The 12577-nt window shown below is 41.9% G+C and overlaps 1 protein-coding gene across 4 annotated transcripts in view; it reads right to left on the bottom strand.

Moving 5' to 3' along the window:
- Window positions 1-12577, bottom strand: part of BICD2 (BICD cargo adaptor 2) — a 111971-nt gene that overhangs the window by 15897 nt on the left and 83497 nt on the right. For all 4 annotated transcript variants that reach the window (XM_042823447.1, XM_042823444.1, XM_042823445.1 and 1 more), the window contains 3 exons: window positions 5765-5917; window positions 3002-3454; window positions 745-1764 (listed from right to left, as the gene is read on the bottom strand). In XM_042823447.1, coding sequence (XP_042679381.1) covers window positions 745-1764; window positions 3002-3454; window positions 5765-5917 — 1626 coding nt within the window. The remainder of the gene's footprint in view (window positions 1-744; window positions 1765-3001; window positions 3455-5764; window positions 5918-12577) is intronic.

The following is a 12577-nucleotide window of genomic DNA, read 5'->3' as shown; positions in this document are numbered from 1 at the left end:
TCCATACTTCAACACAAAGAACAAAAATGTCTAGCATGTCTACATTTACACACATCCATCCATAACTTGCACTCAGAGCATTTTGCTCATCTTACGTTATGGGATAACTTTATGTTAAAATACAGTAAAAAAGGAAGCTGACAGTACATATTTATTTCTTACACAATGCTGTACTCGTATTACTTTAAAGGAGACAACAAAGCATGTCACAGTGCCTTAGCACTGCCTTAGTGCCTTATTTTCACCACTGCCCTGCAAATCTGTATGGCACAGTCCAACCAAAGACTGATTTTACCTTTCAACCTTGTTATTGTTACCACATTCTTGTATTGCATCCTCATCTTGGAAAACTTTATTTTACTTTGCAATTTAAGAGAGGACATAAGCTTAAGAACTCTAGAATTCTTTCAAATAGAAAATAAGTTCTTTCTTCATTTTATGTTTCTTACATTAAACATAATCTGATATGATTCACATTAGGTAGCTTCAACCTATACCTAAAAAAAAACTCTCATGAGTATGTGACAGCCAAAAGCCAGTTAGAGCTCCAGTGCTCAGCTTCACAGTAGTGCAGCTGTGTACCTCACCTGAAATAGCCTGCCTCTTCTCAGCCTGCTTCCCTACAGATATCAGGAAGAAAAGCTCCACTGAACTTAAGAAACAGCAGTATGTCCTCAAAGATAAACTCTGCTGTATTTATGACCTGATATATATATAACCATCACATCTGTAAGACCCACTAACCTGTTTGTTGGCCTTGAGCACAGTTCTCAGAGTTGCTATCTGCTCTCTCTTGGTGCTCAGCAAGGACTTCAACTTCAGGATTTCTTCCATGAGAGCTTCCTTGTCTTTGTCCACCACTGGCCCAAGTTCTTGAGTAGCAACACGCTGCCTGGACAACTCAGTTGTTCTGTCCACAGCAGCTTGCAGGTGTTTGATCTGATCGCGGATTATAGCTATCAAGTTGTAAATGTTCATCGGTTCCTTCCGAGGATCCGACACGGGAGATGGCAGAGATGACACTGGAGATGGGCTGCTGTCACCGCTGCCATTCTCTGCCTTCCCTAGATCAATCGTTAACAGCCCTTTGGAGAGAAGAATAGGAGACCTCCTTCCCTTGGCCTCTGGACTACTGCGTCCTCCTTTGCCTTCTTTGTAGTAATCCAGCATCACCCTGTTTGGAGTTTCATTGTTGCACATGCAGACATGGTGGTATAAATTGGCCAGCTCCTCACTGAAGGTGACTAGTTCATCTTGGGCCACACTGAGACTGCCCTGCGTTTCTCCAGCAACATCACTGACTTTCTTCAGCTCCTTTTCCAGCCTGGCCACTTGCTCTCTATCATGCCTGCTGGATTTTTCTAACGACGCAATCTTTTCCGTAAGAGCTTGGCTCTCGGTCTCATATCTGTTCTTCTCTTCCTCATACTTAGACTCACATTCTTTGTATTTGGCCTTAAGATTTTTAAGTTCTTCTTTTAGGTCAGTAATCTCTGCCACAGCCACTTTGTATTTGCACTCCAGGATCTCCGGTCCATTGATGTCAACTTCGTAATAATCTCCATCTTCATGGCTGTCTCGGTCCTTCTCGTTGTCCAGGGCAGACTGGCGCTCCTTGCTGACCTGGAGTTTCTTCATTGCGTTCAGGTTTTCAGTAAGTCTGCCAACTTTCTCATGCTGCTCTGAGAGGGCCCCCCGGGTGTTTTCCAGCTGTTTCTGAGATTCCTGTAGCGTCGTTAACAAATTCACTTTTTCTCTTTCCATCTGAAACACATGAACAGAGACAACCACGTCAAGGAAACCTTTTCACTTAAGTGGCTTCATTTTAAGAGACAACAACTTAGGCCGAGGTCCACATGCTTACAGAAACCTGATCACATGCACATTATTGAAAAGGCTATTTCATGTACTCAAAAAGAAAAAGAAAAAGAAAAAGACCCAAGGAACTATTCCGAGCTGCGTTTCTCCCCAGATATCTTATTTTCATTCTAAAATGGGCATTTCTTTGTAAAAATATGCTCACAGCTGAAGATAAGCTAAAATTTATTGTTATAATACAAATTTTCAAGTAAATATAAGACAGCAAGCAGTTAGTCAAGAGTGGGAGCTTGGAGTTCCATCAAAATATTTTCTGAATTGGCCTAAGAGAAAGTTATCACAAACATAGGACAGTCCAGAATGCAAAGCCTCAGAAATACTGAAAGTTTTGAAGATTCTCCTCAGAAAGTTCTCATTTTGAAAGAAATCCATTTTTCCACAATGGTTCTTTCTAACAGGGCTCTTAAAAAAAAATAATACAAAATGACCTTAAAACTTTTCTCAGCAACAGAAATATGTACTTGGTTTCATGCTCTGCAGCCTCCCAAAAGAACATACATAACACAGAAATGCTTGGCACCAATTAAAAACCTGTAATTTTAGAAATAATTACAGAAAACAGATATGGTTGTGCAAAACTCCTCTTGATGAAAGTGCCTGGAATAGCTATCCATTCTTTAACAAAATACTTACACTATTAAGTTTCTCACTACAAGTAATGCAGAGGACACAGCATGTATTGCATTCCGACATGCCACCAAACAAAACATGACCAAATTTAGCTTCTTTTAATAATAATTTAAAAATACCAGAATATGGATTTTACGCTGCCAAACATTTAACATCCTCAAATTCTAAAGCATAGGTGTCCAACCAGCTAGTTTATGTTTTTGTTGCCTTCTTTTATGTTTTAATCAAAAACGTATTAAAAAAAGATTTTGTCACTTGTCTACATTAATTATATTACGTATTTTATATGCAGCCCAAAACAATACCTCTTCACCCAGTGTGGGCCAGACAAGCCAAAAGCTCGGACAGCTGTGTTCTAAAGCAACCAAAGACTTCAGAAATACAATTCATACTGTAAGGTGTCCCCCTAAAATACTGAGAAGACTAAAATTCCAATCTGAATGAACTCCAGCACTTATTTGTAAGTACATAGTTGCTTAGAGAACATGCTTACCTGCACAAGCTGCTGTTTCAGCTTCTGGATTTCAGAAATGTTTAATTCACTGAGAAGATCTGAAACCAGACTTGGTGCTGGAGGGAAGCCTTCATTTTTCTTGGGGGTTGATGTATTGTTCTTGCCATTGCTGTGTTTGCTCAGGCAATTTTGTTCAAATCCATTCATGATTTCGTCATTATTGGGCTCCGTGGCTTCATCACTGAACTTCAGACCATCCAAAGAGATGTTCAGGTGACTGTTGTACATGGAGTCATTGATGTTCATGTAGTGAGACAGCTCCTTACGAAGGTTGTTCTTCTGCTCTCGCTCCGTCTTCAGCGTCTCCAAGGCCTCTTCCAGCTGACGTTCGGAGATCTCCTTCAGCCGGATGGCATCTTCCAGCTGGCTGTTGAGAAACTCTGTTTCCTCCTCAAGTCTTTTGATTTCATGTTTCAGACCTTCAAACTCCACCTGAAAATACACAAACAGGGGAACAAACTGCTAATGAAAACGTCTGCCTGTAAAGCACCAAGTATTTTTATTTCTGGATGTTTGATTTCACTGAACGTGGTGAGAAGGAAGTAATTCTTCCTCTGAGGTCTCGCTGCTGCACTGTCGTGCTGCTGCTGCAATCACTGCCTGCTTACCTTCACAGACATCATAGAATAAAATCCCTAAGCAAACTGTCAACTGAGTTGATTGACTCCACCTTAATTAAGATAGCTGAAAGGTGCAATGTGTGATACAGAGGTATCACAAAACAGGCTTTCCTAGCACATTATGGAAACTTTTCTTATGTTTGATTAACAGATTCCCTGATCAGCCTTCCCACAAACTTTGCCTCAACGTTTCTGAAACACAGCCCCCCAAAACTATGCTTCTGATTCTCTCCTGCATTGCTTTTTGTATATGTCAATGCTCAATCCCACTGGTGGGACACACCTAGCAATCAAACTCTGCTTTTATACGTTCAAAATACAATGTTCTATTATTTCTGCCATCGTTGTTTCAGCAGCACATCATTGTCAGGGCTACAACTCAGACAGTTAAATGACATCTTACAGGATGCTGTAAGTTTTTACCTGTAAGACTGCATTATTTTTAAACCTCTCTTGCACTGAAATTATGAACACAAACAAAGTGTGAGCTTTTGAATCTCTTGAAAAAAAGAAAAGATTAAAGAATATCCTTCCTTACCTTGAACAAAGAAACCATGCTAAATTATATGACTACTTTTTGCTAGCTATAAAAGAAACTTCAGTTGCCAATATGCACATGTGCTGAAACACACCATTTAAAAAACAGGATCCAATCATGCTAATTCAGTCTGGCAACTTAAGCCTGGGAAAACGTGATGGATTCTTCTAGTTATGCCAGTGGAGTTATTAAAGCTTAATAAAATTCATCAAGTAGGATAATGACAAGGTATGAAACAAAATATTGGACTGCCATGTAAAAAATTAACTGAGCTCAAATATCTAAGACTGCAGAATATTTTTAAAGGTTCCAGAATACCAAAAGTAGTCAGTAATTACTAGCAACTGACAAGATAGCATCTGAGGTTAAATCTGGCTCAACCCAGAGAAACAGCATTTTTGAATCTCATTATTTTAGAATGTGAACACAGAGCTGGGAACTTTCACCTGCTTCTCCTAAAAGGATAGATGAGACAAAAATAGTAAAAATTAAAAGCAACAACCTGTACAGACCTGAATTTATCAGATCACTCTCTCTTCTAGTCTGCATGTAGAGCACAATTCCTCCTTCATCCCTACCACACGATGTCAGAGCACCCCAGTAAGCTTAATTAGACCAAATATATGCAGGTGAGAACAGGTACAACCTGGAACCTTCTTTTGGGCACAGTGAGGTCAAAGAGGTAAAACACTGACAAAGGTTCACATGAAAATAAGTGAAGTACATTCAGCCTTGCTTGGTAGAGCAGCTTTCATTCAGAACACAGGAGGAGAACTAATTAAAAAAAAAAAAACCAACAAGCAAAGCTTTTACTAAGTGCTCACCACAACAGATTGTATTAAAACTACAGCTGACCTCAAAATCCTTTCATTTCAGGAATACTACACTGGTCTCTCAACTGAACAGTGAATTTTGCTTAAACAGTGGGATGAACAGGGACCTGAAGCATAAAAATAGTGAACCGGGCCAAAGACTATGTTTAATTTAATTATCTCCAGAAATGATAACTGAGGGAAATTCCTGAATTGTTCCAAAAATGCAGTTTTCTTTTCCAAGATCACAAAGATAGCCCAGCCACGACTTCTCAGATAAGGTCTGACAGCACAGAGTAACCATATCTGTAGTTCACATTTAACGAAAGCAGCCAGAAGAGAAGAACAGAACTGGTCAAGTAATGCAAGCACAGAGCAGCAATATAAATCTATGTTCAGAAATACATCCAGTTACAGACATGGTAGAGGAGAATGGATAGTAAGCACTGAAAGAAAAGTGCAAAGAAAAGATTGAACCAAGTAACAAAGCACAGCTGGAAAACATTCTACTTCCAAGAAAGAGAAAGAAGGCCATGGAAGGACTTGGACCTCAAAATAAAGCAACACAGCCTCACAACTACGCAGAAACAGTCAGAAAAAGCTTCAACATTTTTGGAACAACTCTTTGTACTGAAGTTTTTGAGTTTGTAGTCTCAAAAATAATATACATATGGAAAAGAAGTGTCTGTTCAAATGAGAAGACGGAACCAGGCTGAGACACAGGAATTAACTAGTGCTATGAGAGCAATGCTCACTATTTTGAAACACTTGCCTGATTTTGCTTCAGGACAGACACTTGTTTCTGGAGACAGATGTTTTCTTCTTCAAGCTCAGTGTAGTCTTGCAGCAAACGGGCTTCTCGGAATTTATATTCCTTAATATCATCTCGCAGGCGGGCCCTTTGGATCTCCACATTCTGATTGGCCTGGAAAAGCAAACCCCAAAGTGAGGGTGATTTGGTCTGCCACAAAAACATTTCAAATGGTCATTTTTCCTTATGTGCATTAATCAGTTAGATTCTGTTCAAACAGAAACTCTTCCCCCAGTCCATAAAATTACAGAAAACCCAGTTACAGTAGCTAGATTTTGTTTTCTTACCTCTCCTACAGATTCTCACTCCACCTTCAACTCAAAAGTTAACAAGCAAGCAGGTAAATCAGCATTCACACCTATGTTGTCTCACTGTAAGCAGCAGAGAACATTTCGCCAGACTGGAAGTCAACACCTGCCTCCATCAACACTTAAATGAGAAGGGGTTTTCACAAGAGAAGCAGATGCAGATAACTCCAGACAATTCAATTATTTAGGTTACAGTCCACATAAATTCAGATTCCTTCAGTGTTCGCTATATTGTTAGAAATAAGAAAGTCCGCAGTAGTACCTACACAAATGGATAAATTAAGGTCCAAGTCCCCTTGTGAGTGTGCTGCAGGAACACAGAAATAAAGCACAGGTATCTACTGGCACTGACAGACAACTATAAGGTAAACGAAACGTTTGTGGTGGGAGCACATGCCAAGACCTGTATCTGGCATGTTCTGAACACAACCTCAGAACTACCTGCAACTGTAAGACAAATTAATTTACTCTCATGTCAGATAAACATTAGGCTATATAAACTTGCCTGCTTATTTTTAGCAACAAAGAAAAGAGCATTAATTCCCAGCACACTGAGAAGCAAAAATAAACATGAATCACTGAAAGGAGACGCTACAGTACAATAATGCAAGTGAGACACTGCCAAGCGTGCATCGCATTTCTCTACTGATTCTCAACCACAGCAGTGCATAATCCAGACAGTTCCTCCAATACAGATGTTTTTTGCTTTGTGGTTAGAGAATGTTACTGCAAAGCCTAGGCCAAGACTCACCCTGTGATTCCACCTGGAAGCTTCCTGGCAGATTCCCTCAGCTTCTAGCAAAAAAAAAAAAAAAAAAGCTGGAGTCTAATGAAACCTGAACTGCACAGTGTAGGTTCGGAACCAAAGCTGCAGAATTATTTACCCAATTAAACGTTCCTGAAGTTTCCAAGTTTCTGTGAGCAGGTATTGGCTCTACATTGACCCAAACTCAGAGCTACAGCAAACCACACCGTGGCAGCTAAAGGCTACGGGCTGACATGAATTCATGTCCTAAATTCCTCTTTGAGAGCTGAGACCTCTCACCTTTGGCAGAAAGAGCCCCCAGCCTGATAATCCCAACTGTTGAACTGTTAAGACTGCAGAAGACCTTCGCATCAGTCCAAGTTTCACACAAACTAGGAGCTCTTCTCTGTAATTCTCCCCATTCCTGAGCAAGGGAAACGCAGTGGCAGACCTCCCACAGAGCTTCTCTCCCCAACCACCATTCAGGTTGCTTAGCTTCTGTTTGTCCGTGGATGACCTGATCTTTGCAGAGGTCAATGCCTGGAGAAATTATTGGAGCCATTCTTGTTTGGATAAAGAAGGGTTTTTGTCCAATCCTGTCTGTTTAATTCAGAGCAGCATTAAGAGCTCATTATTTAATGTGAAAGTATTGTGCTTTGTCTAGCACATTAAAAAAAAGAAAAAAATCACTCTGTTTCAGTACATACAGGAAGGGCAGATTTAAAAATAACTCCCTCGTTTCCTGAGCACAGAAGGAAGATATAACCAAGATTAATTGTCAGTTTAGCTCACTGTACCTTCCCTCTGCTCTTAGCATTTTCTTGTCAGATAAATGTGCACGCTTGCAAGCTGCAAGGTTAAATCAGTGCAATGCTATTTCACATTATAGTGAAGACTTCTTTTTGAACAGCCAAACAGTATTCACGTATTTAAAGACAGACACGTGTACATTGCACATCTTCTCACAAGTGTTGTTTTACATTCTTCAAGTACACAGAAAAGGTGAGATGACCTAGAGATAAGTTTAAACCAGAACCTTTCTGTGATTACAGCATTTCTTGCTGCTGCAGTGCCTTGGTGAATCCCTCCTTCCTCCTGTGCCCCAAACAATACAAGTTATGAGAAAAGAGGGAGCTGGAACACAAGGGCATGCCTGGCTAGGCTCCTGGATATACAAAAAGTCATATCTCCACCCTAAGCAATGAATACAGCATTTACAAAGCACCACTATCACTATGTGGATGCTGATGGCCATAAAGCTCTGCTGAGTGTCTGCCCACCTGGCAAAGCCCCTTAGCTAGTTAATCCAAAGAATATTCTCCATACATAAAAGTCTCCCTCCTAGATCCTGAAGTGATGACACCCAAGGCTATACACCACCCTGGTCCTGCTGCTAGAAAGCCCGTCTTTGGCATTTTCTTCTTCTCAGCTTTGACTCAGAGAAGGCCTCCCAGTGGGGCCCTTAAATCAGCTCAATGGGGCTGCTTAAATCTGCAAGGGCAAACTACAGCCAGAACCAGCTAGAGGCAGAGAAATGCCAAGGCTGTCTCACCTGACTACATGTTCTTTGCTTCCAGCCATACATGCAACTCTGCTACCTTATCCTGCATGGATTCTGTACACAGAACTGGTGTGCTCCTCTTCAAACGCTGCCAGGAAAGCTAAGATGCTCTCAGAGCATTTTAGATCTATACGCTTTAAAGAACCTATAGAAAATGTTTTTGCTGTCTTGTTTATAGAAGCACACTGGAAAAAAAAAACGGATATTAGACTAAACTTGTAGTTGAGACTCCTCTGCTCTTTTGCTTCAGTTCATAAGGTGACATGGAATATCTGCTAAAAAGCTGCTAAACCTCATAGGCCTTGGTGCTATTACTGACAGAGGCTGATGCAAACAGGGAAAGGAAAGAGAAAGGCAAAGCATTGCGGTCACTCAGAAGCAGAACAGCATTTCAAGGGTTTTCAAAAGTGAAGCCAAGCTTTAATCCCTTTTCATAAAGAAAAAATTACCAAGCCAAGAAAAGCCTCAAGAAAGATGACTCATATCCCACTCAAAGCCTCACTTCCCAGGTGCCTCTCAGGAGTATCATTTCACTTTGGAATTAGGAATAAAAAAATCCTACAGTGGTAGCTGCGGACTAAAGTACCCAAGAAGCTCAAAGCCCATCAGGACACCACTTGCCTCCTGTGATCTCACAGGAATTTGAACTATGAACAGAGGCTGCTGAGGCAGCTCTGCCCTGCCACATATCTCAGAAGCACAACACAAGCCTCCTAAATACAGACTGAGAACACATGTGTTGGCTTTCTGGGTTGTTCTGCAACTCATGGTAAGAGAGCTCACAGCAGATGGATAAATAGATCTCTTTTGAGGTTTATCCACACTTGGTCCAGTTGTAGCAGCCTTAGGTATTGGGAGTTACTTTGGTGAGTGAACCTGACCTGATTCACCCTTCCAAGCAGAAGTTGCTGGTTTCTGTTTTATTTGGGCTAGGAGAGAGGCTCTGAAGAGCTGATTCACATGAGACATGCTGAGTCTTTCCAAGCACAAACAGGCTGAACTCTATGAAAAATATCCTGCAAGGAACAAAAATCACGAGTGTTAAAAAAGAACAGATGGAATAGGTGTAACTCACAACACATCTACCCTCCCATGGAAAGCAGACAAATAAAGGACAGTAGCTGAGAAAGCACGTCACTCTCTGAAATATTAATGGAAGACAGCTATACTGAAACTGCAGTAGCAAAAATGCACAAGTACCAAACTTGTCCTCTTGTAACATCCCCACGATGAAGCATGTTAGCATGAGCATGCCTGAGACTTTCTTTAGCCGTGATTAGTAGGGTGGTGCCCCAGCACTAATGCACTTAGCTCAAGATTTATTCATTTTTTTGCAAACCATTACACAAAGCTTTGTAAAGTTGTGACACTAAGGATGGGTTTATTGCAACACTGAGGAAATGCCCTGCCACAGAACTTCTTCTCTGCACAATACTAGAGAAACCTGAGTTTAGTCTGCTACCACAGTGTATCCTGGGGCAGTTTGACTCTCTCAGAGCTTCTCCGTCAGCACCCAGCCTTGCTGCAGCACGCATGTCCTGTTACTTAGCACGCAGTTTGCTACCAACCTGCTCAAAGCACTGCACACGATCCAAGCCCTGCCCAGCTGGGTAACAGGAGGGTTAATGTCTGTGGTTGGTGGCCCAGGGCATCTCAGCTCTGGGCCCCAGCTCAGCATGGGAACTTGGCTGGAAAACACTGGCCCAAAGTTAATGATAGCATTATGAATGGCGCTGTGTAACATTATTATTACAGTCTCCCCCTTCCTGCACTGGACTGCTTGCTAAGAGCAGTTAAACTCCAGCTGCTTTTCAAATCTCAAATCTAAATGCTTGGCAGCTTTCCATGTCCTTCACTGACACAAAGAATGTGCTTAACTCTTTGGAGGCCAGCTAGCAGTCTGGGGAGCTGTCACCTCCATGCTGCAGAAGGGCCAGTGAGGCTTAGCCTAGCTCTGAGGAAGAGCTGGAGAGCACAAACACCAGAGCAGGCCCACAGCTCGACACAGGAGTCCTGGCGGTGTGAGGAGGCAGTGCAGAAGCCACGGGAACACTAATGTGGGCCCATGGCTCCTCACTGAGCCCTGAGGTATCTCTTATTCCTCACCCAGTTCAAATACAGCTAAGCATTTTCATAATCCACTTCTAGTTCAATGATAACTTCTAATGCTTGTCTCCTCGACCAAGTCATTTCTGCTTTCAGATTTCAGCCTTCTGTCAACCACGATGATCAGTGGCCAAAACACTTCTGCTTCCATGGCACTGGTGGGTTGCTCCATGCTCTGTGCCGCTCACACCTACAGCACACCAGCAGCACGCTGGCCTCATCAGAAACATCCACAAGCCACATACTTTCAGTAATCCAAAGCACGAGCTTCTCCTGTTAATTAAAGCCTTCCCTCCTCTGTTACAAGGTCTGTAGGAGGCTTGTTTCTGTTCTTACTCATGACTCTTACTCCAATATTAAAGGCCGGCTTTAGAGTTTCCATTAGCTGTTCCCAGCAGTGACACTCTATCGGGCAGATTCATACCAGCACACTGCAGCATCATGCCAGAAGTCTATGCGACTTCAGCAATGGATTCCACAGATCTGTCAGACTTGAAACAATTCACAATTAAAATAACATTAACAAAATGTTGATGTTAATTCAGCTAGTTCAGCTAATCAAAAGACTAGAGGATCCCTGCCGTCTTAATTTGGCCACAGTTAATTTATATGTAAAGTATGAGATAAAAGCTTAGGCTAAATTTATACTCCTGATATTAGTGGCCTACTTTCACGGTGCCACACCTCCTGGATGTGGAAAGTGCTTACTTCACACTACCTAATCCCTGAGATACAATCACTTCAAAATCACTATAGCTCAGAGCTCCTTCACTGCTCCAAACAGCTTTAATGAAGTAAATCCCAAAGGAGTTATTAATCTAAATTAATGATACCACTTTATAAGCAGCAAAGGTAATATGAAAGATTTTGCTCATGTGTAGGTTATGGAAGTGGTACTCCTTTATATAAAGCACAACAAAATAAAGGAAAATGTGGTAATGTTATAGAATACCTACAGAGGCCTTAAGGGTAAAGTATATGAGCTACCTCTTGCTCTTGGAAGCAGCAGCCTTGCCCCTGCTCTATGGAGCATCAGAAGCACTCAAGCATTCAGCAGCAAGGAGCTGTGCCACCGATGGGTACAGTAAGCTTTATACTGCAATTCTGGAGAAAAGCATTTTCTTAACCCCTATTTTCTTAACCCTTTTCCTATGAGGAAAGGCTGAGTGAACTGGGTCTGTTCAGCCTTGAGAAAAGAAGACTGAGAGGGGACCTGATCCAGGTCTATAAATATCTAAGGTGTGGAGGGCAGAATGGCGAGGCCAGACTGTTTTCAGTGGTGAGTGGAGACAGGACAAGGGGAAACAGCTGGAAACTGCAGCATAGGAAGTTCCGCACAAATGTGCGCAAGAACTTCTTTAGGTGAGGTGACGGAGCACTGGAACAGGCTGCCAGGGAGGTGGTGGAGTCTCCTTCTCTGGAGATGTTCAAGACCTGCCTGGATGCCGACCTGTGCGACCTGCTGTAGGGAACCTGCTTTGGCAGGGGGGTTGGACTCGATGATCTCTGGAGGTCCCTTCCAACCCCTACAATTCTGTGATTCTGTGAACCCTTCTTTTTCCTGTGCAGCACGTGCTAACAGCACAGTCCCACTGGGCTTTGGCCATGGTCGTCATCTGGCCTCAGGATCCTTCAGCATTCCAGATCAAAGTATTCAGGCACAAGGACTACACAAATGTCTCTAGTGCATTTATTTTTATTTTTATTTTATTTTTTTAAACCACGGGCAGAACTTCTGGCAAGAGAAGGACCAAATGAACGCAGAAGACAAGCAAGGATGATGCTGAGGGATCAGCATACACATAACCTTCACTGCTGCTGCGTTGCAGCCTGCATTTTTGATTTCCAAGTGATAAACTATGAGTTAACAGCAGCAGGACACAGGCAGCTCAGATATTCTTTCGGCAGTCTTGTTTACCACTTAGCAGGGCAGACTTTAATAACATTCAGATGACTTAATACAATTACTTCACATGTCTAATTTATGAAGTCTCCTTCCCTTTTCTCAGTTGAGCTTCAAACAGTGCATCACAGCTAGCTTGTATTTTACAGAA

The sequence above is a fragment of the Centrocercus urophasianus genome, unplaced genomic scaffold, assembly GCF_019232065.1.
Source record: "Centrocercus urophasianus isolate 14NV4802_14NV808 unplaced genomic scaffold, USGS_Curo_1.0 seq_22, whole genome shotgun sequence".
Taxonomy (NCBI): Eukaryota; Metazoa; Chordata; class Aves; order Galliformes; family Phasianidae; genus Centrocercus; species Centrocercus urophasianus.
The sequence above is the reverse complement of the archived record's forward strand: the minus strand, read 5'-3'. Positions and strand labels throughout refer to the sequence as shown.